General features: G+C 41.0%; 2 protein-coding genes across 2 annotated transcripts; both read right to left on the bottom strand.

The window, feature by feature from the left end:
* Positions 1 to 8,951: 8,951 nt before the first annotated feature.
* LOC148721420 (adenosine receptor A2b-like) lies at positions 8,952 to 10,819 on the bottom strand. The gene has a single exon (XM_088736498.1). The coding sequence runs from the start codon at positions 10,599 to 10,601 to the stop codon at positions 9,723 to 9,725; it is 879 nt and encodes a 292-aa protein (XP_088592624.1). The 5' UTR covers positions 10,602 to 10,819; the 3' UTR covers positions 8,952 to 9,722.
* A 5,670-nt stretch (positions 10,820 to 16,489) lies between these two features.
* LOC148721419 (melanocyte-stimulating hormone receptor-like) lies at positions 16,490 to 17,731 on the bottom strand. The gene has a single exon (XM_088736410.1). The coding sequence runs from the start codon at positions 17,585 to 17,587 to the stop codon at positions 16,646 to 16,648; it is 942 nt and encodes a 313-aa protein (XP_088592536.1). The 5' UTR covers positions 17,588 to 17,731; the 3' UTR covers positions 16,490 to 16,645.
* Positions 17,732 to 24,727: the final 6,996 nt, after the last annotated feature.

Genomic DNA, 24,727 nt, shown 5'->3' with positions numbered 1-24,727 from the left:
CTGTCATCCCCGTCAAACAGGAGTGTTCTCCTGGGCCCATAACCTGTTAGGTTCCAAGAGTTCGATGTCGCCATAGTAGTTACACAAAATGGCACATCAACCAATGCTAGGAGTAATAACTGATTTATTTCTCATAGTGAATCATATTATATACAGGTTTTTTAGATAGGCGTAATTAGAACGAAACGATAATCATTTTAGGCATTTACCACAAAGGAAATTTGCAGGTGAGCAGTAGTACGTTGTGGTGTATTCTAATCTGGGGCAAGTGTTAAGTAACTTAAGTGTGGGTGCTCGGAATATCCGGGCATGTATTCTAACAGTCCAGGCTACTGGGTATAACAGTCGATGATAAACTCTCCTGGGTAGCGCACATGTTGGATCTCAAGAAGAGTTTCGCAAAGAACTATATCTAATTGGGAGATTGAGGTCCCTGCCGAAGGACGTTCTTATTAACTTTTATTTCAGAGTCATATTACCATCAGTAACTTACGGCCTCGTTCTGTGGGGGGTCGTGTTTTAATGCAGATCTCTTCGACTCATTGGAACGATTGCACTGTAGGGCGGCGAGGATAATTTTTAATTTACTTAAAGACATGAGATCGTTGGACGTGTTAAGACAAGCTGATTGGCATCCACTGAGCTCTAGTTATAAGTTATTTCTGTTAAAGCTAATGTACAAAGCATTTCATGATAGGCTCCCACTAGTGCTATCCGAAAATATTATGACGAAACGCTCTACAGGTTACTCTTTACGAGCGTCAGACTCCTTAGCGGTGCCACGTTCCAGCTCTATTTATGGTAAAAACTCTATTGCTTATAGAGGCCCTGTATTATGGAAACTATATATTCCCAATAAAAGTTATCAAAACCTGAAGAAGAAAACCCGTTCAATTGATATTTTTAGAGTTGACTTTCAAAGAGACCTCTACAACAACCACAAATTTTAGATGTAAAGATTTCCATTACTTTTAGGTTACATCATAGCTTCTACTAATTTAATATTTAGATAGTTTGATATTGTTACTTATTATGTATATATTTTGTTCTTAGGTTTAGTATTTATGCACGGCCCCATAAGCTGCATAGCTTTTATTACTATCGCGCTAAAATAAAGGTTGTCTGTCTGTCATTAGGGAACTTAAGCAGTCACGACGGCAACGCCACGGAAGACGTCGATTAAAAAATGAGTTTCTACTTTTAGTTGGAATTTCGAAAATGGCTGCATGTGTTTACCGTCTCATAGGGCGCCAGACCTCAAACTCAACATAACGCATAAAAGTAGCGTTCAGTTCCGAATGTAAATTTAAATAATTTGCTGCAGCGGTTTCTGTTCGCAGACGACGCAAATTTTGGTGATTTCACGTTGCTGTTTTGCATAGGACGGCTAAGAAATGTACAAAGTTTTAAAACGCAGCTGCTGGGTTATTGTTCTGCCAGTTAGATCTATTGTTTTTCCACGCTCTCGTTGCCGTCGCCGTCGTGACTGCTTAAGTTCCCTTTTCTGTCAAGCGACGTTTGGGGTAGATTGAATGAAAACTTAAATATGACCTGAGCGAGTCAAGAGTGTTGGTAGAAAGACCAATCTCTTCGCGCAAACGATCGATCAAAAGATCAGGATTCACCGTATCAACAGCAGAAGGGATCTCTTGAGAATTCATGTTCGTGAAAATGTCATTCATTACTTTGAAACGCCATAGGATGACTGCAAGGCGGGGTATATCGAGTTTGCCATCATTTGCGCATGCGTCTGGTCGAATACAATTTTCTCCTTCAATTTAGACACATAGTGTAAATTGCTTATGGGTCGGTGGTTCTTATACAGTAGATCCAGCTCAGGCCTTTTTTTAGCAGTGGATTGACAAGAGCGCATTTCCAAGCATCAACGAACACACCAGAATCCAGCGATAGACTTATTGCGTTTTACTGCAAAATACAGCCTAAAACTTACAACCGTTATGAAAATAATACGAGGGTTTAAGCAAAGCACTACGGCGACGGCAACGAGGATGTGGAAAAACAAAAGATCTAATCGGCAGAAAAATAGCTCAGTTGCATTTTAAAACTTAGTACATTTCTTAGCCGGCGTCCTTTGCAAAACAACAAAGTGAAATCACCAAAATTTGCGTCGTCTGCGAACCGGAACAGCGACAGTAAATTATTTTAATTTTCATTTGGAACTCAACGCCACTTATATACGTTATGTTGAGGTTGAGTTGTGGCGCTCTATGAGATGGTAAACACATGCAGCCATTTTGGAAATTCTAATTAAAAGTAGAAATTCATTTTTTAATCGACGTCTTCCTTGGCGTTGCCGTCCTGACCGCTTAAGGTCCCTATTGACAGTCAAGTTCGATGAAGTAGAAGCGCGTCCAATCTCTTCCATTTCGAACTGAGTTAAAATTCAGAAAACCGAGCGTCTAAATGAGAAAGTGTGCAGTAAAGAAACTTTCCGCTGGCTCTCAATCAAATAGTTTGAACTTAGCAAATGAACAGCTGGTCAAAATGCTCTCAATACATCAGCGGTGTTTAACACATGGTAATCTTGTACATTAAATGCAAATCCATCACCCGTTCTCTCGAAAAGCAGAAAATCACACAAGTATTTTGCTCCCTTCCCTTTTGCTGGAATGTTTGTTTACTTCTTTTATTAAGAAGAAGTGTTTATTTTTATAGAAAAACTTTTAACTTTAAAATATAAGTGACGGTGGTATTCAGAATAATTTGCAAAGTTAGGTAACTTACTACGTCGCACTCCTCAAAATTCTATTTCAAAGTACTGAGGGAATGCATGTAAAAGTTAAATATACAAAAAATAAATAAATATTTTGAAAACGCGTTGTAGCGAATGAAACTTTACCATCTTTCCAGCGTTTTGTGATTAGTTTATAGTTTATGAATTTCAGATGGTCATATATTCTAATCCAAGTGTATTTTCTATTAGCTAGCATTAAATTAGCTATATGGAGAGTTATCGGAATCACGAATAGAAGATCTCGTATATACAATTTAACAGGCATTCCAGTTTTATAAAACAATTTTAGGCATTATGGCTGATTCAGCTTGTCAGCGGCATGGACACACGCGTTCAATTTGATTTGTATCACTCCTGATATGTCACATGAAATTTTGAACAAATTTCGATGGTTACCGGCGGAACGGTTTAACAGAGTATGAGCTGAGCGAATAACAGTTTAGCAATATATGGTAATGTTTTATGCCAAAGTCAAGCCGGATGTCTTAAGCTGCTGATAGGAGCATGATATATATCTTATCATTAATATCTGGCTCATTGGATAATGCGATTCAAGACTTTTTATTGGCTTAGCCATTATGGTATATGAGCCAATCTACCATAATCTAATATCTGTACATTGTAATATTAGGTTTCTTCTTACAAAATAAAGTCGAGATGATTTGTCTAATATGTTGGGGGCGTTTTTTTTTAATAAAACAATAATTCCACTCGCGCATGTTGGATATTAGATGATTATAGCCAACTCGTCAGGTCAGGTCAGGTCGCTGTAACCGCAACTTGATTCTGCAACAGGTCAGGTCGCTGTAACCGTGGGTAACCTGCTACTGGTACTATGTAACCCAGTACAGCCTGTCGCATAGTCGAGTCGTCGGCGACTAAACTGACAACCCCCCCAGGCTTGCCTGAGGAGGAGGGTGTGTGGACACCCACTTAGGATTAAAAAGAACACCTTCAAAGGGCGGATGAGCTCCTCGCGAGCCAACGGCCATCGACTGCAGCAGAACTTGTCCTCCGGTCGTCGAGGTATCCTTGCCATTGGAACCAGGACATGTGATGTCAAGCACCGTGGGAACTTTGCCGTGCAACTTTGTACTCACGTTAAAAACTCACGCACAGCTACCACTTGGCCAAAAGTCCTACGGCGACTGGTAAGCGGCGACGGGGGCAGGATTGTGAAGTCTGGAAGCCTTCAGTTGTGAACCAGCACGTAGGCGGTGGGGGTCAAGTTACAGTCGCTCTGCTCTTGGAGTTGGGAACAGAAGAGTAGTTCGGTAGTCGCCCCCATGTCTGAGCAGTCCTCTTCAGGAGCCACTCTGCTCACCCCGCATGGGGAAAGAATTAGAAAAGGTATCCTAAACATAGTCTGTTTCCTTATATTCCCTGGCTGGGTTACCGCACCCAACGGGTTCACCTTTGTTGCGGTCGAAAACAAAGAAAGCAACAACTCCTTTTGGTACATGGAATGTACGTACTTTGATGGACGCTGAAAATAGTGAGAGACCAGAAAGGCGAACTGCCTTCGTTGCTCGTGAGCTTCGCCAGTATAATATTGATATCGCTGCGCTTCAAGAGACCCGTCGCGCTGGTGAAGGACAACTGACTGAGAAAGGAGCAGGATATACCTTCTTCTGGAAGGGGAAGGAGGAGAATGAACAGAGAATACATGGCGTGGGCTTTGCCGTAAAAAATGAGCTGATTAGGGACCTGGAGGAACTCCCGGTTGGTGTAAGCGAACGCCTGATGACACTCCGTTTGAAGCTAAAATCCAATCAACAAGCGACAGTAATCTCCGCATATGCACCAACTTTACAGGCTGAACCTGAAGATAAAGAGATATTCTACTCCACTCTTGACTCTGTCTTAACACAGATTCCATCCAATTACAAGATCATTCTCCTTGGTGACTTCAATGCTCGGGTTGGCAGAGATCACTCTGTATGGGAAAATGTCATTGGGAAGGAAGGGGTAGGCAATGCTAACTCCAATGGGATCCAACTCCTGACCAAATGTGCGGAACACCAGCTGGTGATAACAAACACCCTCTTCCGCCAAAAAAACAGGAATAAGACTTCATGGAGACATCCTGGATCACGCCACTGGCATATGACTGACTATGTCATTGTACGTTGCTGTGACAGAAAAGACGTTCTGATCACCAAGACAATGACATCATCTGACGAGTGCTGGACCGATCACAGGCTAGTACGATCCTCTATGTCCTTTGTCATTCGCACAAAGCAGAGAATGACGCCGAAACGGCAGAGGCCCAAGTATAACCTAGGGAAACTTGATCACCCTGAGAAACAAGCTGAGTTCCAGTCCAAATTGACTGCAGCGCTGCTACACGTTGATGACATCGAGGTTGATTGTCTCTGGGAAGGCTTAAAGACTGCTATTAAAACAGCTTGTGACGAAGCACTGGGCAGCCAGAAGTGGTGCCATCAGGACTGGTTTGATGACAATGACGCAGAGATAGAGCAGATGATTGCTGAGAAACGTAAAAGATTCTCTGTTTGGCAGAATGAAATCAGTAATGCTATAAAGAAACAGCAATACCACGAAATGAGATCCAAAGTCCAACGCCGGGTCCGTGAGATGGAAAATGATTGGTGGATTCAAAAAGCACAGGAGATTCAAGATCTATCCGACAGCAATAACAGCAAAGCCTTCTTTGCAGCCACCAAAAAGATCTATGGGCCAACATCCCAGGGTGTTAGGCCAGTTGCAGGCAAGGATGGAACCCTTCACAAGGACTTGGCTGGCATTCGTGACAGATGGAAAGAACATTTCTGTGAGTTACCGAATCAGACTCCCTCGGTAAACATTGACGCAATTGCGAATTTGCCTCAACTCTTCGTAAAAAGCCATCTTGACGAGACACCGACTCTAGAGGATATTGCCACAGCTATAGGTGCTATGAAGAAAGGCAAAGCTGCTGGCCCTGATGGTATCCCTGCAGAAGCATACAAGGCTGCTGGTCCAGCTCTCATTGAGAAACTGCATGTACTCTTCGCGCGAATCTGGGACGAGGAAGTAATTTCCAGCGATCTTCAAGATGCTCTGGTTGTCGCCATTTTCAAGAAAGGCGACAAGGCAAACTGTGAAAACTACCGAGGTATATCCCTGCTTTCCATTGCTGGGAAGATCTTTGCTCGCATCCTTGCATGCCGCCTCTTCCCCATTGCCGAGGAGGTCCTTCCAGAGTCTCAATGTGGTTTCAGACCAGCACGTGGGACTGTGGACATGATTTTCTCGGCACGACAGATTCAGGAAAAGTGCAGGGAACAGCATAAAGACCTTTATAAGGCTTTCATTGATCTGACTAAGGCATTTGACTCCATACATCGGCCAACACTGTGGAAAGTGCTCTCTAAAACTGGATGCCCAGAGAAATACATCAGAATGATCCGTCTGCTGCATGACAACATGTCTGCATCGGTACTTATTGATGGCGAGTCTACCGAAAGTTTTGTAGTGAAGACTGGTGTCAAGCAGGGCTGTGTCATAGCCCCAACACTCTTCACGATTTTCATCTCCGCCGTGCTACACCTGGTGTCGGAGAAATTACCTCGTGGTACAGATATGCAGTTTAGGATGGATGGCAAGCTGTTCAACTTACGGCGACTGAAGGCTAAGACATTAACCACTCACATGGCTATACTCGAGCTCCAATATGCTGACGACAACGCCCTAGTGACCCACACAGAAGAAGACCTTCAAGTGGCTGTGGATGCCTTCAGTTATGCCTATGATGCGTTTGGCCTCACACTTAATGCTCGGAAGACACAAGTTCTTTTCCAACCATCACCTGATCACACACTTGAGCGAAAACAACCAGAGATCACAGTTGGAGACACGCGCCTTAGTTCCGCTTATCATTTCTCGTATCTTGGTAGTTGCCTGTCATGCAAGGCAGATTTGGATGTTGAAACCCAAGTTCGTCTAAAATCAGCTAGTGCTGTCCTCGGTAGCCTCAGAGGCAGGGTGTTTGATAATAGAAACCTCTACACCAACAACAAGATAAAGGTTTACAAAGCCGTAATATTGCCGACCCTGCTGTATGGCTCAGAAGCTTGGACAACCTATAGCCGTCATCTCAAAAGTCTTGAGAGGTATCATCAGCGTGGCCTTCGCCGTATCCTCAACATCAAGTGGCAAGACAGACGAACAAACAGCAGTGTTTTGCAAGAGGCTAATGTCACAAGTATTGAGTCCTACATTATCAAGAACCAACTTCGCGGGGCTGGTCACCTTTTCCGTATGCCTTCATCCAGGCTCCCAAAGAAGATTCTATATGGTGAACTGTCCAATGGAAGACGTAACCAGGGGAGGCAACGAAAACGCTTTAAGGATAGCCTTAAACACAACCTGAGGCAGTGTGGTATCAACCCCGAGAACTAGGAACAATTGGCCAATGACCGGCCTAGCTGGAGAAGTGCTATCCACACTGGTGTAGCGCATAGTGAGCATCGGAGGAGGGAGCACTGTGAGAGTCTCCGCTTGGCGAGAAAAGAGAGACGACAAAATGCCAGCGTAGTTCCAACCTCCACTGATTTCAGATGTCCAGTCTGTCAGAGAATTTTCTCTTCCCGAATCGGACTGTATAGTCACCAGCGAACTCATGTAAACCAATTTAATTTAATTTAATTTAATCACTGCCAAGTGGACATCTTACTCGTTACGAGGGATTGCCAACACACACACACTCACGCACATACCCAGCTCGGCGCTACGCGCCTCGTTGGCTATATATCATCTCATATCCAACGCGTGCTCGTGGAATAATTGTTAATTAACCAAGTGCGAGGGCCGTACTGGGAGAATATCGGCCCGAGGTCTTGACAGTACGGACCGAGCGCAGCGATGTCCGTACAAAAAAGACCGAGGGCCGATATTCTTCCAGTAAGGTCCCGAGCAAGCTTGGTTAATAAGAGATTTATTATACGACTGAAGTTCAAAGGGACACAAGTGCGGTATCATTCGGGACAGTGCCCGGTCCAATACTGAGAGAATATTGACCGGCAATAGAGCATTTTGATTGGTTGATTTTAGTTATTGGCCCTCTGACTGCCCGAGTCGTGTAATAAAGTGGGTTACAACTTGGGTTATGAATAAATTCAAAGCGACAGTGTGCCGATTAGTAAGTTCCTAACTAAACTGGTGAGATCCAATGAATTCCCGTTCTAGTCTGTTTTTTTCTTTTGATGTCGCCCCACGCTTCAGGTGCAAACATTTATATTCATAATTCATAATGTCATAATTCATGCCAGTCCAGTATATTCATAATTCATAATGTCATAATTCATGCCAGTTAGCCAATGAGCAGCGCTCAAGGCAGACCTTGAGGTCTTATGAATTCATATCGCATAATTTTATTCTACTAATTTATCCACAGTGTCTTTGAACCGAACCCCTTCTTTAAACTGAATCATAAAATGAAGAGAAAGTTGAATCAAACAATTACTTATAAAACATGAACCATCACGAAAATAGACAGCAGAATGGTTAGCAATTTTCTAGATTTTGAAATATCGAGTCAGTTAAATTGAAAACTCAATTTTTGTCACAACAGCTCGTGCTGTCAGAATAAAAATTAACAACAAATGACAAACTTTTTTCTCTGATTCATCTGTTTGCGCAGAGCCCTTTAAGTGTTAAATTTCTTGTGGTTCCTTTATTCAATTTCGTGCGGTGTTATCAACACGAGGTTCCACCAAAGTTAGAACCCAAAGAAGAGCCAAAGAGTCGCGCTGAATTCACAAAATTTCACACTTGTGTTCGAGAGAAGTTCCGCTCACGCGGAGAGTGGTTCCGCTCACCGCCGCCTGGTTAGCTCAATTGGGATAGCGCCGGACTGCTGTGCGGGAGGTCGAGAGTTCAATACCGGCCGGACCAACACTCAGGGTCTTAAAATTAACTGAGGAGAATATGCTTCCTTTCTTTAACATCAAGAATTGGTTAGATATTCTAGTCTTCTCGGATAGGGACGAATAAATGGAGGTCCCGTCTCCTGCAGGGTTAGGGGCAGGAGACGTTAATTTCCCACGCACGAGATCACTGTGTGATGGATGTCCTCCCCTGGGGTGGGTTGGGTGGGTAACAGCGCTTTGGACAATTAGTGGATTTTAGCGCTTTATAAATAAAATTATTATTATTATTATTATTTAACAATCTTGGACTGCAAAACTTTCGCTCAAATCGGACTGACTTTATTCTTCACAATTCAGCTTTGTAATGTCTACGATCTATCCATCTCAAGTTTACAAAAATGCTGCATTTATTAGCTAAGGAAGTCCTTACCCAGGTGCGTAGTTCTTAGTGGGAAACAAAGCTTGCTCACTTTCTACAAGAATTCACGTGTACTAATTTCCTATCACACGCGAGTTTATTCAACAGTCATATTATACTGCTAGTCCATAAGTGGCTAACGCCCTAGAAGTAATAATAATAATAATAATAATAAAAATAATAGTAATCTTTATTGAGATGACTTTTTCATATAAAATATGGTTTTCAAAGAGGATCTCCAAAATATACCTGATATAATGCAACATTGTTTAATTTTATATGCCGCTACGCTTCCAGTTACATTCTTCAACTCTCTTTTTTAGCGGGAGCGAAATTACGGTTTACTTGATAAACAATCGAAGACACGATAAAAGAAGGAAATCGATTTTGAGCGTAGAAATGCTTCACGTGCACAACACTTGTATCTTAACGCCTGAGGGTTTCATTCTGTTTTTTTTTTTAGTAAGACCCTCTTAGTACATTTTATTTATTATAATTATAAAATGAGTTATTCAAGGGAGAGGTGTGTTTTAAACGAACATTTGACTATTTGACTATTTTTTACTCTTTGTTACGAGCGACTTTCATTGCTTTGCAACCGAATTGAGAAAAAAAAAAAAGAAAAAGAAAAACCGCTTGGGGAAATGAAATAATAAGAAGAAATAAGTGGACTGGCTTATCCACATTTAAGCCTTGCAGTTATATTTCGCATTAGGTCCTTTACAGAGTGTCGAACGTCGCTCATTCTCCAGCAGTAGATAATAGGATTCAGAGATGAATTTACAAACATTAGTGTGCGACAGTAAAAATAAAAATCATCCCACCAATTTGGTTTGGACTCAAAGAATGGCGTGGCAAGAAGTGAACAAAAAAAAGGCAAATAACAAACTAAAAAAACAAAATATACATAAAATGTGTTGACGGCGGATTTCCTCAGCCTGACGGTATTTGCTAATTCACCATTCCGTGCGGCTTGCTGCACAGCCTGTACTTGTGAAGCCTGAATCTGGTCTGCATGGAGTCTTACTGCAAAGTAAAGTCTGAAGCTTGTAACAGTTATGAAAATGAAGCAAAGGCTCCAAAGGATGATTCTGATGTAGAATAATTTTGATCCATCAGTAATGACCCAAACGCAAACGGATGAAAGAATAGCACTGAGCACCCATGCTAAGATTACCAGACAAAGAACGCGTTTGTGGGTTACAAGTTCTCGATATCTGAGGTGGAGATGGATAGCCAGGAATCTGTCCAGACTTAGTGCCATGATACCAAAGAACGAAACATCAACGAGTGCAAATTGGATGAACCATAAACTTTTGACATCAAGGCTTCTTGAGACACTTGCAATGCACAACGGCTGAGCTACTAAACCGACAGCGAGATCAGAAACGGCAAGATTCAGCAGCAATATTTTGAAAGGTTCTGGTAAAGAGGAAGTTTTCCGTATGGCTTCAATTGTTATACTGTTGAAAGCGATCGCTATCAATGCTGAAAGGGCGTTCAAGACGACATTAACGAAATTCGTTGAATGGCGTGTACGTTCATCATCTGCCATTTTGCTACGAGGGAAGTTAATCGTTTATGTGAAAAAGTTGAATTCCACGCGGTTTTATTCAAGCTGAAAGCTTGTCAATTTGAAGATGCATGCAAATATTTAGTCTAAACCAAGCCAGATGTCTTCAGCTGCTTTGAGAGGAGACATGCAAAATGAAGAGCTGACAACATGGGATATGAATCATAGTGCCCCAAATGAAGTACTAATATTCAATGTGTTTCTAATCTACTCGATGTTTTACTGTGATATCATTCCTGGTTTCGATTTCAAGTCTTTATTTTCACGAAAGATTGGCAACGAGACTGAGACAAGGTAAAAAAAAAAACTAAAAAAGGAGGAAACAAACATGGTCATTGATAGCAAATGAGTATGAAATGAAAAAGTAAAAACTCGAGTGCTCATGCTATGGGTATCAAGTTAAAACTAAGTGTAAAGAATAATAGCTTCTGGCTTTCAGACATATACCAAACTAAAAAATTACGACTTAAGACTGAGGAGGTTTTACTAATCATCAAGATATCGACGATGTTTCCCACCATGTGGATGTCATAATTAGACAGATGAGCGGTATTCTCCTGTTCAATAGCCAAACTAATTGCATAAAAGCCATTCAAAGCTGAGTTACGTCTTCTTTTTTTAATTTGTGACAGAAGGCTGCTTTGTTGTCAGAGTAAAAATAGAACAATTACTTGAGAACTCATTATTGCGCGTCATGAACAACTCTTCATAAGTTTTTAAAATATACCTATGGAACTCACGTCCTTTTTCTTTCCTTTGCCAAATTCATCTTGAAAAATTTTCGTAAGACAACGTGGGGAAGGGGGGGGAGCGAAGGGAGGATTCTGGTTGTTGAGTCAAGATAAATTCACCAGATGCCCCTATAAGGCTCTGTAATAGTCCTATAACCCCCCAACGCTCATTGACAGTAAATTGTTAGTCAGTATTCTATAGTTCACCTTTATACTCTGTTGACAACGACCGATACCTCCTCTGCTCTCCCTGAAAAAACCATGGGATCCCCTCGGAATCTCCCACTCCCTAAGGCAATAAATAAGGACTGGCCCCTTGGGATTAAGGAGTCTTAGCTCCTAAGCTTTATTAACCATAGCTGCTTGGGTACCAGATTGGGTCTTGACATCTAAGAGGAGTCAATCTTCAGTTTGAGGGGGCCCGTTAACCGGCATTCGATTTCAGTTATTTTGAATAATCACTTTACTTTTATCAGTTTTAATTTCATATAATCTTTCGCATCAATACTCCACTAAGTTTTACAAACTGCGCAACCTTCTATAAACTAAAGTATGTATGTAAATCCTGCTTTGTCCCACCCGACAAAAAACTGTGTCATTGTCAGTTTTGCCTGATTAGCTGTAAAGTTGATACCAATCAAGAAATGAATGATTTATAATCTTCTGCACCAGCGATGATCGTAAACCGGTAGAAAATCTTGTGATCTTGAATATTTCCTCTTTTTACCATACCAAAATTTATTTCCAGGGGTGTTGCAGTCGAATAATTTTGTTTGGAATAAGGCATAAACTTGCTTCCTTGAACTAGTTTCTTTTCAAAGGGAGGGTGGCTAAAATCGCTTGACACAATCACTGAATACATACAAAAGACTACAGGGTCGGTACTTTGCTAAATTTTCCAAAACGCACCCCGAATAAGGAGGCAACAAATGTATATGATCGAATTCTGAGCGAAGTTTATACTTAAGTTACTAAGACATTATTAGCCTTTCCAACCTCAATTTAGTAGGTTTAAAAGTCACTGTTACATACATTTAAAGAAGCAAAATCTTAAAAAACTTAGGAATTCAAATGTCGTAGACACATGAATGGAAAGCCGAGTCAGTTCTGTAAAATTTTTCTATCTTGATCATCCATAATTCTGACATGAAAATATCTGTCGCAGTATGCCAATGGTAGAATATCGAATGTCTTTCATTCTCCAATGGTAAATAATTGGACTCAACGAGGAATTTACAAACATTAGAGTCTGTGAGAAACAATAAAAATGATATGATGCTGTGCTGCTGAAGCGATGTTTCCCAAAATTTAACCGGACAACAACACTAGTAAGAATATATTGGCATGTAACAAACTATGAATACAAAATATAAATAGAATACCCTGACGACTGCAGATTTTCTCAGCTTCCTAGCATCGTCCATTCACCATTCGGCGCTGCTTGTCGAACTTGTAGGGCTTCAATTTGATTTTTATGGCGTTTTGCTGCAAAATAAAGTCTGCAACTTATAACTGCTATGCAAATAAAACAAATACTCCAAATTACGATAACTACAACTTTAAGGTGGATCCAATTCAAGGAAACTGCTGAAAAAACAATATTTAACACCCACGGTAAAATCAGCACACCAACGACACGCCTGTACGTCACAAGCTCCTAATATCTGAGATGAATTTGAACAGCCAAGAAACTGTCCACGCTCAGAGCCATGACACCGAGGAACAATGTGTTAGAAAGTGCATGCAGATTTCCACCGAAGAACTTGACAGTAAATGAGCTATAGTACCTTGAAATCTTCAATGCAATAAATAATGGCCGGGCTATTAAACCAACAGCAAGATCAGAGACAGCAAGACTCAGCAGTAATATTTTTAGAAGCTTTGGTGACGACGACAGTCTTTCTCATGACGTGGATTGTTAAATTGTTCAAAATGATGGCTATCGGTGGATGTTATTAAAACTGGTAACGGGAAAGGGATAACGGGGAACGGGGAAAGGGGAAAGGGGAACGGGGAACGGCGAATAGGGAACGGGTGTACAACGGTAACCCACCTGAGAATTCAAAATGGCGGCGTAAAAGATGTTTACAAACACTGATTTTATCGCTAGGTCGCCGCTTGCAGCGAAATTAGACGACTCGCTTTTATTTAACTACTGCCAAGGCGAAGCCACGAAGCCTAGTATTCCGAGGCGAGTATTCGAAGTCAACGTTTCTGCAATGGCTGCCACCATCTGTTCTGACGTCCCTCTTTGTTTCTCCTTCTTGAAAGTTGCATCTTTTGGCAGGGTTTGGGTATGTTGGTTGTTTGCATTGCCCAACAGCATTTTTTGCTGATAAGTAGCAAGGAGGTAATATTTTATATTAACAAAAATGAGCTAGGAAACGTAATAACCAGCCTAGTTATTAAAGTTACTACATGGAGATATCTGCTTACCTTACCGCAAAATAACATCAGGAACATATCATTGTATCGACCTATAAACTTCCATGTAAACAATAGAGAAATCAAACATTGACAGAACTTTTAATAACATTTAATTTAACAGGAAAATATCAGTTATGTCTTCAAGAATGTAGGTGTATGAATTCACATTGAGTCCTTCAATAAAACCTACTCTTACCGTCCGTGCTTTTTGCTCCGACGATCGCGTTCGAAGAGCACGTACTCAAAACTAGTTGCCAGAAACTTTTAGTTCCCTTTACTCCGCCATTTTGAATCCTAAGGCGGGTTACTGCTGTACACCAGTTCCCCGTTCCCCGTTCCCCGTTCCCCATTCCTCGTTCCCCGTTCCCCGTTCCGCATTCCCCGTTCCCCGTTCCCCGTTCCCCGTTCCCCGTTCCCCGTTCTCCGTTTCCCGTTCCCCGTTCCCCGTTCCCCGTTCCCCGTTCCCCATTTCTCGTTCTTCGTTTCCCGTTCCCCATTACCCGTTCCCCGTTCCCCGTTCTCCGTTTCTCGTTTCCCGTTCCCCGTTCCCCGTTCCCCGTTCCCCGTTCCCTGTTTCCCGTTCCCCGTTCCCCGTTCCCGGTTCCCCGTTCCCCGTTCCCCGTTCCCCGTTCCCCGTTCCTCGTTTTCCGTTCCCCGTTCTCCGTTTCCCGTTCCCCGTTCCCCGTTCCCCGTTCCCCGTTCACCGTTCCCCGTTCACCGTTTACCGTTTCCCGTTCCCCGTTCCCCGTTCCCCGTTCCTTGTTCCCCGTTCCCCGTTCTACGTTTCCCGTTCCCCGTTCCCCGTTCCCCGTTCCCCGTTCCCCGTTCCCCGTTCCCCGTTCCCCGTTCCCCGTTCCCCGTTCCCCGTTCTCCGTTCCCCGTTCACCGTTTTCCGTTCCCCGTTCCCCGTTCCCCGTTCCCCGTTCCCCGTTCTCCGTTTCCCGTTCCCCGTTCCCCGTTCCCCGTTCCCCGTTCCCCGTTCCCCGTTCCCCGTTCCTCATTTCCCGTTCTTCGTTTCCCGTTCCCCATTCCACGTTCTCCGTTCCTCGTTCCTCGTTCCTCGTTCCTCGTTCCCCGTTCCCCGTTCCCCGTTCCCCGATCCCCGTTCCCCCTTCCTCCTTCTCCGTTTACCGTTCCCCGTTCCCCGTTCCCCGTTCCCCGTTCCCCGTCTGCCGTTTTCCGTTTACCGTTCCTTTTAACCAGTTTTAGTAACATCCGCTATCGGGGCTGATGATGCGTTCAAGTCAAAAGTAACGATGCTCGCACTTGTCAGGTTGACTCTTCTTTCTTGCATTTCTATTCTGTACTATGTCAAACACTCTCCTGTGTTTCACGGTGGCGAGGAGCTGTGCTTAGTGGTGAACCGGCGACCACTCGACGGGGAGCTACCGATAACTTAATCTTTGTTGACGAAAGGCCGGTCATCAAAATTCTGTATCAATAAGATCCACATCTCAAAACGTTTTAATTAAAATTCGCAAAAAGCATTCGCGTCCTTTTTCTTGAACTGACATAAATTTCTAAGATTTAAGTAAAAGAGTTTTGAATTTCCTATATTTCATGAAACGAACCTCTGCTTTACATATTGGGATTGTCTAATATGCTAATGCATAGCGGGGGCAGCGAGAGTCACAACTCAGGTTTTAAAACGGTGAATCAAACTAGAATCAAATTAAAGATTACCTATTTAAACAGTGACCTGAGAGGATGACAGTTTGGAAAATTTGTTCCAATGAAGTGTGCCAGATGATCATACGTCACTCAGACAAATTAAACGGTTATTTTTTTCATTTTGTTTTTGTGAAAAATTGAAACGAGACCGTAACTCTACTGTACGAGTCCCAAGTTTCTAAGTACCAACTGATTTCCCTTCAAGAAAAAATATTTCTGTTTCAACGCTGCGGTCTGAAGCATGAATACTTCCTCTACCAGGTGGCAATGACGCAAAAGAACTTGATTACGTACTTCAATCATTTCCGTCAAGAAAAACCACAAAATTCATATGGAGAATTGTCAGCATAGCGTAACTGTTCTGGACATTTTTGAAAACACAACGGCTACAGGAAGAAGAATGAAACCAGTTCTAACGCGCTTGACTATCAACCAATTAACTGATAAGCCGCTACAGAAAGAATTCCCATGACTATCGCGTAGGAAATTAACTCTGAACTCCCGATTAAAGGATGCCTCAGAGTTTGGTCTAGCTTGACCAATAGGAACACAGTACAACTTAAGAAAAACGACTTTCGGCTGCAGGTGTGCGGAAAAACCTGCGAGGCACTGAAAGCTTAAGCGATATTGATTATTCAGAATTCATCGGTGTTTCTCCGAAAGGCTAAGCCCCATTTCCTCTATTTTGATAATAACTTCAGACTCAGATTTTCATCATGAAAAATGGTTTATTTTCAGGAATATTTGCATTGAGGCGCGGGGAGAAAAAAAAATTTACACTATATACGCTTTGCATGAAGTATGTCAGTGTCAGATAAAGAAAAGAAGTCATCAATGAGGCTTCAAATATGTTATCTTCATTTTCTACTAAACGTCGTTGCAAAGGCTTTATCAAACACTCAGATCCTAACACAACAAAGATTGTCACAGAAACCCACTTTTACTGTCACGGTTTTTCTTTTTTTAATGGCACATTGAGCATCAGTAACCCACAAATTTTTCTAACAAAATCCGATCGAAACCAGAAGAGCATAGATATGATTCTTATTGGAGCGCTTAAAATTAAGATTTTTATTCCAAGTATTCATGTGTCTTATGATAGAACGCATTATTTTTCATAACGATTTTTGTTATAAGTGCTATACATAGTACTAAAAGTGTACTAATTACTCAGTCAAGATTAAGGTCACAACCGCCTCAACTTTCTTGTAAATTTCTCGTAGTGTGGATGCCATGTGCTGTTCTTGTTCTTTCATGCGAAGATTTCGTTGGCACTGATTCTGATGCCGACTTGCATGGGAATATGTTCCGCAGTACGTCCATCATGGTTTGACGAATTGGTCTTATCCTCCAACAGTAAATAACAGGATTCAATGAAGAGTTGAAAAACATAACGGTCCGTGAGTAGCGAAGGAAACTGTCTGCACTTCCATGTATTGCAATGAAAATTATACAACAATACATTGGCAAATAACAAACTAAAACTACAAGATACACATACAGTGTACTGACTGCAGATTTTCTCGGCTTTGTAGCACTTTCTACCTGGCTATGCTGTGCTACTTGCTGTACATGTAAGCTTGCCTGGATTTGGTTTCTGTGGCGTTTGATAGCTTGATATAGTCTAAAATTAACAATTGTCATGGAAACGAAACAAAGACTCCAAATTATTGCGACGAAGGAGAAGGCTGTATACGCCTTCCTCCAAATCCAAACTAGTGAAATACCCACACTTGATATCCATGTCACGATCACTGCACCAACAACGCGTTTGTGAGTCACAAGCTCCTGATATCTGAGATGAAGATGAACAGCAAGGAACCTGTCTATACTCAAAGCCATGACGCTGAGAAGTGAAGCGGTGCATAGAGCACATACGATGACCAGTAGCAGGGTGGATGCCAAGGAATTCTCCGAGGTGTCTTGCTTGGACAAAATGACAATTAGTAGGATGTACAATGGCTGAGCTAACAAACCAGCGATAAGATCAGAAACTGCAAGACTCAGGAGAAGTGTTTTGAAAGGTCCCGGTAAAGAAGAAGTTTTCCTCATCGCGTAGATTGTACAAGTGTTGAACACAGTGGTGGTGAAAGATGTTATGGCGTTCAAGACGAGATTAACGATGTACCAGACTTCCATCCTGTGGTCAAAAAGAAAACTACTGTGAACATCGCCACAAAGAAGTTTACAGTAAACTGACTTCCAGCTTTCTGACTGGAGATCGTCATCCTATCGATCGTGTAGTTTTCGCTCCCTTATAGCCAACGATATCACATATCACATAAAACGTCCGCCTGTTACTTTCTGTTCTCATAAAATTACGTAGAAACAGGTGACATATTTGCTTAGCTTTATATTGCCTATACCCGGTAGTATGCGAATGACTGAACTCACTTCAGTTCAAAGTTAATAAATGGCAAGATGAATGACCTTCTCTCCTTAAATGACTTAACGACTGGTTCATGCTTAGCGTGCGTTTATTGAAGTATAAATTGTTCCGTTTTATTTCGGAATACCTGTCACAGCTGGTAATAAAATTAATAAAGCTTGTCGCACTCTGTATTAAAAAAGCTGCCATAGTTTATAACAAAGCTTGTCGCGCTTTGTAACAGCTCGGTCTTTCTGTGGAAGTGCAGATAGTGTCGGTTATGGCGTAAGTCCTGTATCACCATCTTCGTCATTATTATTAATTTTCTTATCGTAGTACTGAACTTCAAGATGCTGAGCTAATTAAAAAAAAACAAAACAAAACAAAACAAAAAAAAAAACATAGGACGTAATAACGTAACCTATGTTCCTACCGGGATTATAACTTCCTATAATATACAACGTGCAGAAATGGTGGGAAACTAATAAAAAGAATTAAAACAGCTCGTGTTCCTTTAAAAACCTAGTTTAAAAACGACGTCTTAACATTTGCTAGAAAGACTGGCCACTGGTTACTATCAATTTTGCTAACTATTTACCATCTATTAGCTATCGTTGGGTCTACTTGCGCTCCGACCGTCTATACCGAGTTTATTATAAAGTGAGCCAACTTAATTTATTACAAAAGGTAATGGTGTGTTAGAAAAAAGTATGACAGCTTTTTAATGAAAAAGCGAGACTATTCTATTATAATGTGCGACAATTTCATTTCAAAGTGAGATGATTATTACAAAGAGCTACAGAACACGGATGCACACAGGAAGTTTAGAGAGCGCCATAGAAGCTTAAAAGTTGCTCGAGGCATAGCCGACAGCGATTATAGCTTCTCTAGCTTCTCGCAGCTGAATTGGACTGGAACGTTGCAGCTAAATTTGACTGCATACGCCACGATATATCCGCGCGGCCGTAGGTATTAAGAGATTTATACCATTGTAACTCAATAGGAGTGACATTGGACAAACACACGTGCTGTGTTATAATGCATTTTAGGGTATGCACTTTGTAAGAAGCATTACGGATTTTTATTTAAATCTATTTGCATACTGTTGAGCACCAAATAAACGGAATTTGTAATTCAGAATCAGAAGCAGATGTGAGTTTCCTAAGTTAGAAATACATTTATTGAGGTTTTGACAGTTTGTTAACCTTGAGGTTCCCTTGCTGGACTCGTTAAATGGCTGAAATTTTGCGCAATGGAGAAAATTTTGAAACTTTTATATTACTTTAATCAAAACAATTTATTCATCATTGAAATTTTGAGCACTAGTCAGTTCGAGCGGGGGCGAGCTCACCTGCCTTTCTTAAAGATGCACAAAGAAACATTAAAAAAAGGCTGGGAGAAGAGCGTGTTTAGCGAATAGCACACCTAGTCTTAAGCTACGAATAGAGCAACACAAATGATATTTGTTAGTTCCTTCTCTTAGCATTCAATTACCGTGCATGACGAAGAAAGGAAGAGCTTATGTCAAGCTTATATCTCTTTCTATTAGCTTCCGCGATGAAATTTACTCCTTTTAAATAGAAAGAACACTAACATGTTTGTGATAATTTGTCTCTTGTCTCACCTTCACACAAGATAAAGTTGGAGCAAGTGAAACTGATCTCAATACTGATCAATTTTTTAAATGTAGGCGCGTAAATACTGAAAACTTTTCAAAATATTAAGAATCGACTTAGTTCTTTCAAGTCACTCCTATTTACCCTGAATTAAGCTCTTATCGAATAAGTTACGAAAAATTGCTAGCAATTTTCGAAAACCATACATGATAAATACCTTTCAGTTCTCAAAAACTTGAGTAAGAGTCATGTTAAACTTCAGAGTTCGGGTCATCACGGTCGTGTCTTCGTCTGAAAAGCATACTACTGTGCTTTAGGTTTATTCGTGATAGCTTACAAAAACAGCTATAAATAGCTATGATAACAAAATGTGTTATGAGTTATCATGTCGCCGCGATAATTGGCTATTTTACCAAAGAGATTGTTTTTCCATATAATGAGGAAAATGTCTGCGATTCGCTGCGTGTAAGAAGATTGATCATGAACTCATTTCAACTCTCGATATGGAGAGAATTGAAAAATCGGCAATGAAAACAGATACACAGGATGAATTTTAAAACTGACTAACTGCAAGTAACAATAGCTGTAACATTGGAAACCGAATGCTAATATTTCTGTCTACGTAAGTTGGGAAGTAAGAGGAAATGAATGCCTAATTACCACTGAAAAAGAGGATAGATCACAGGTGGCCCAAGCTTGCTGTGTGTGACTTTTGGCTGTAAAGTTTATTAATGGCATTAACTAACATATTAAGATCGAATCTCAAGCATACGTGTGGGCCGTTAAAAAAAGGAAAAATTAAGAAAAATAAGAAAAGTCTAAAAGGATAATAAAAGCGAGGAATAAAACATGTGCAGTCTCCTTACCTTTTTTCCGTACCTGCTTTGTTGCCAACGGTCGTTTTGACGCTGTTTTGGCGACTTTCTTTGTAACGCGTGTGGTGCTACCGGTCAACTGTGTATAAAAAAACTCAAGGCTGGAAACTTCAACCGGTCCCGGACACCAACCGTCGCCACTCGAAGGCCGAAAAATTGCACAAAAGTCGACCGATCTCTCTCAAATTTCCACCCGTGAGAGCGCTTACTTATTACTTATCCTTTCCAGCGGCAAAAGTTTCCAAATTCCGCTGCATCGATCCGAGAGCCGCTCCGTTTTACCACCCATTCTGGCTAAATCGCTTTATAGGTACGCGTATCCTTTTGCCCTTACTGCGGGATTCAAATATCAAAGCGCATCGCAGCTAGCCCAAGCACAGGCAGCCCAAGCTCACTACTTGAAAAGCGGACGTGACTCATAACGTGTTGCGCAACGTCTTATATTTATAAAGGTTTGTATGGGTTGTTATCGGTTTGCCTTAAAAGAGAGGAAAAAATGTCTTGTTTTGAAATAAAATGGGCTTAGCTTATTGCTTTGTTGTTTTCTTTTTTGATTCCGAGCAACTCAGGCCATTTTGAAGCGTTTTCGGCGAGTTATCGCTATGTTGGTGTTCAACTGCTAAAAGAAAGACAAGGCCGGAAACCTATTTTAAAAGTGTCCGTCGCCCGAAGCGAAGAATTCCGCCAAAAAATTACCACCAGTCTCGATTCCTCCAGAAAATCAAAGCAGAGATGTTGCAGTTTCATTTCCATTCACTCGATTCCCAATTCCTCCCACTGATCTTTCACTAGCGATGCTTTTATCTCCAGATCGATCGGCTTTCCAATTTCGAATTTGGCTGCTTGAACCATTTGCGGCCCGTTGGCCGATCGCACAGTATGTTGGGTAACAAAAATAAGCCCGGCGAGGGTAGCCAGCGACCTGCAGTCCACAGACAAACCAGTTAGCTCCCCTGGTCCCCTCGAGAGGTTTTGTCAAGACGGCATTGTTTTGATCACACATTTCCATTCGTACACACATTTCCATTCGTACACACATTTCCATTCGTACACACATTTCCATTCACACATTTCCATTCACACATTTCCATTCGTAGCCGATGGGGTTAAGGAAACCCTCTACTAATTGGGGACACAATTAATAACCTATCAACTATTTTCTAATGGAACTATTAAAAGAAGCCTAACAATATAATATAGTTAAAAACCTATTAACTAACAACTAATGGGACAACTTATCTAAAACGATTAAGAATTACAAAGGATGCAATTGGTTCCTTTCAATACTCAACTAAAATATTCCATTCGAAGGAATGACGTGGAAATCAGATGTTAAAATGTAGTACAGAACTTGCCTAGATAGATTTCCACCAAAGGATTCAGCGATGAATTTACAAACATTAGCGTGAGGCTTGGTGATGATGATTATTTAACTGTTCAACATGATGTCTGTATTAAAAATGTGTTCAAGACAAGATCAATATTGATCAAATCCATTAAAGTGATTGCTGTTTCTTCCATTAGATTGAAATCGGGTTTCATTATGGGTCTCTAGAACCAAATTAAGACTATCTATGTAAAAAATGAACTGAAGTGAAGACTGTTTGGAAGATGTGTTCTGATGAGGTCTATCGGATGATCATATGTTGCTCAGATAAACTAAATAGTCTTGCGGGTTTCTTTTTAATGAGACTATATATTAGCTTTGCTCCTGGGTTTTTAAGCATCATCTAAACTGTCTTAGAGGAGTAGAAAATAATTTTCCTTAAAAAAGAAATCCTCTTTTTTTTTCGATTAAACTTCTTTTAAAAGCCTTTATGCTTCCTCATCAAAGCGGCAGTGAATTAAAAGCACATGCCTTCCGGTTTATTATTTTAGTCAAGAAAAACAGGTAGACGATAATTAGTGAAATTTTTCTGATAGCTTATAGGCACAGACATTTTTGAGACACGAGGTAACGACTTGGCCGGTTCGCTGTGAAATCAACCAATCAACTGGAAAATCTTGTCTTATTATTTAAACCAGTCACTACACTCAAAATTTCTGCAAAAATCGCCTAGAAAAAACCTCTGAATTTCAAACTACTTCTAACCATGGAGACGCACCTAAGTACGAAGTGTGCCGCAAAGTATGATCGTGATCATCGTATCGTAAACACGGTTTGACCAATAGGAACACAAGTTGATAAGAGTGGCTGACGGCTACAGATGAGGGGAAAAACTTGCGAGGCACTGAAGGCCTAGATGAGTCCATTACTCGGCACCCATGAGTGGAGTATTTGGAAGGCTTCGCCTGACCGTCTCTACTCGGATTAAATCTTCACAATTAAATTGTCATTTATTTCCCACATATTTTGTCATTATGTGCGGAAAAAAAGGTAAGGCTCAAATATCGCTTTGCGTGAAGCATGTCTGTCTAATAACGAGAAGTCCTTTGTTAAAAGGCTTTAGATTTGCTATAATTTTCCTCTGGTTGGGCGAAAAGCTTTACTCAGCACTCAAACTTCAACACTGTGTGTGATGCTTTTCCTTCCCCTGATTCACATGACTAAAAGTATCATATTTCAAATTACCTTTTGATAAAGGCAATATATTTCGCATTAGTTAACGATAAATAACACATTAGCTTCAGTCAAGTCGAATTTCCCTTTGGATACCATGTGTTGTTATTGTTCTTTTTTGCCGTGATGACGAATCTTTTGATATCAATAGGGACCTTAAGCAATCAAGACAGCAACCCCAAGGAAGAAGTCCATTAAAAAATTAATTTCTACTTTTAATTAGAATTTGGAAATTGACTGCATGTGTTTACTGTCTCGTACGGCGCCACACCTCAACCTCAACACAACGAATAAAAGTAGCGAACAATTGCAAATGGAAATTGAGATAATTTGTCGTCGCTGTTTCGGTTAGCAGACGACGAATAATTTGTCGTCGCGGTTTCGGTTAGCAGACGACGCAAATTTTGGTGAAAAAGAAATGTACAAAATTTTAAAACGCACAGGCTGGGGTATTGTTCTGCCAATTAGATCTTTTGTTTTTCCACGTCCTCGTTGCCGTCGCCGTCGTGGTTTACTTAAGGTCCCCAGTATTATTGACAAGAACAAACGATCGAAACCATTTTAGATGATGAATATTCTGCGATAAAAATCCATCATTTGATAACGAGGTTACCCTTGAGTTAATCCAATCAACAAAGTTTTTCTTTCCGGTTTTCTTTGGTTACGACTTGCATGGGAATATGTTCCGCAGTACGTCCATAATGGTTTGACGAATTGGTCTTATCCTTCAACAGTAAATAACAGGAATCAGTAAGGATTAGAGAAAGAAATTGTCTGCACTTTTACGTCTTACAATGAAAATCATGCTACAAATGACAAACTAAAACTACAAGATGTACTTACAGTGTACTGACTGCAGATTTTCTTGGCTTTGTAGCACTTTCTTTGTGGCTATGCTGTTCTACTTGCTGTACCTATAAGTTAGCGTAAAGTTGGTTTCTGTGCCGTTTTATAGCTTGATATAATCTAAAATTAACAATTGTGATGTAAACGAAACAAAGACTCCAAATTATTGCGACAAAGCAGAAAGCTGTTCATGCCTTCCCCCAAGTCCAAACTAGTGAAATACCAACACCTGATATCCACATTAGAGACCTTAAGTAAACCACGACGGCGACGGCAACGAGGACGTGGAAAAACCAAAAAAACCCAGTTAGCAGAACAAAAGCTCCGCACGTGTATTTTAAAACTTAGTACATTTCTTAGCCGTCCTTTGCAAAACAACAACGTGAGATCACCATTGCAAACTTTGCGTCGTCTTTGAACCGAAACCGTGATGGCAAATTATTTTGATTTCCATTTAGAACTCAACGCTACTTTTATACGTTATGTTGAGGTTGAGTTGTGGCGCCGTATGAGATGGTAAATACGTGCAGCCATTTCCGAAATTCTGATTAAAAATAGAAATTCATTTTTTAATCGACGTCTTCCTTGGCGTTGCCGTCCTAACTGTTTAAGGTCCCTAATAAGATCATTGCACCAACAAGACTCCTGATATCTGAGATGGAGATGAGCAGTAAGGAAACTGTCTAGACTCAAAGCCATGACGCCGAGATGTGAAGCGGTGCACAGAGTACATATCATGACCAGTAGTGGGGTGGATGCCAAGGTATCGCCGTCTGCAGTGTTTTGCTTGGACCGAATGACAATAAGTAGGGATATATAATGGCTGAGCTAACAAACCAGCGATAAGGTCAGAAACTGCTTGCGAAACACTATTTGCAGAAAGTATATGCAAAAAAGCCGAGATTAAATTTTTTCATTTCATGGGCTTGAAATCTTTAAGAAAACATCACAGTCCAGCTGAAATGCGATGTGTTTTGCAAAATTTGGCCAAAAAGTGAAAAGTGCGAGCTGTTG

Source organism: Stylophora pistillata, chromosome 10 (genome assembly GCF_964205215.1).
Source record: "Stylophora pistillata chromosome 10, jaStyPist1.2, whole genome shotgun sequence".
Lineage (NCBI taxonomy): Eukaryota > Metazoa > Cnidaria > Anthozoa > Scleractinia > Pocilloporidae > Stylophora > Stylophora pistillata.
The sequence above is the reverse complement of the archived record's forward strand: the minus strand, read 5'-3'. Positions and strand labels throughout refer to the sequence as shown.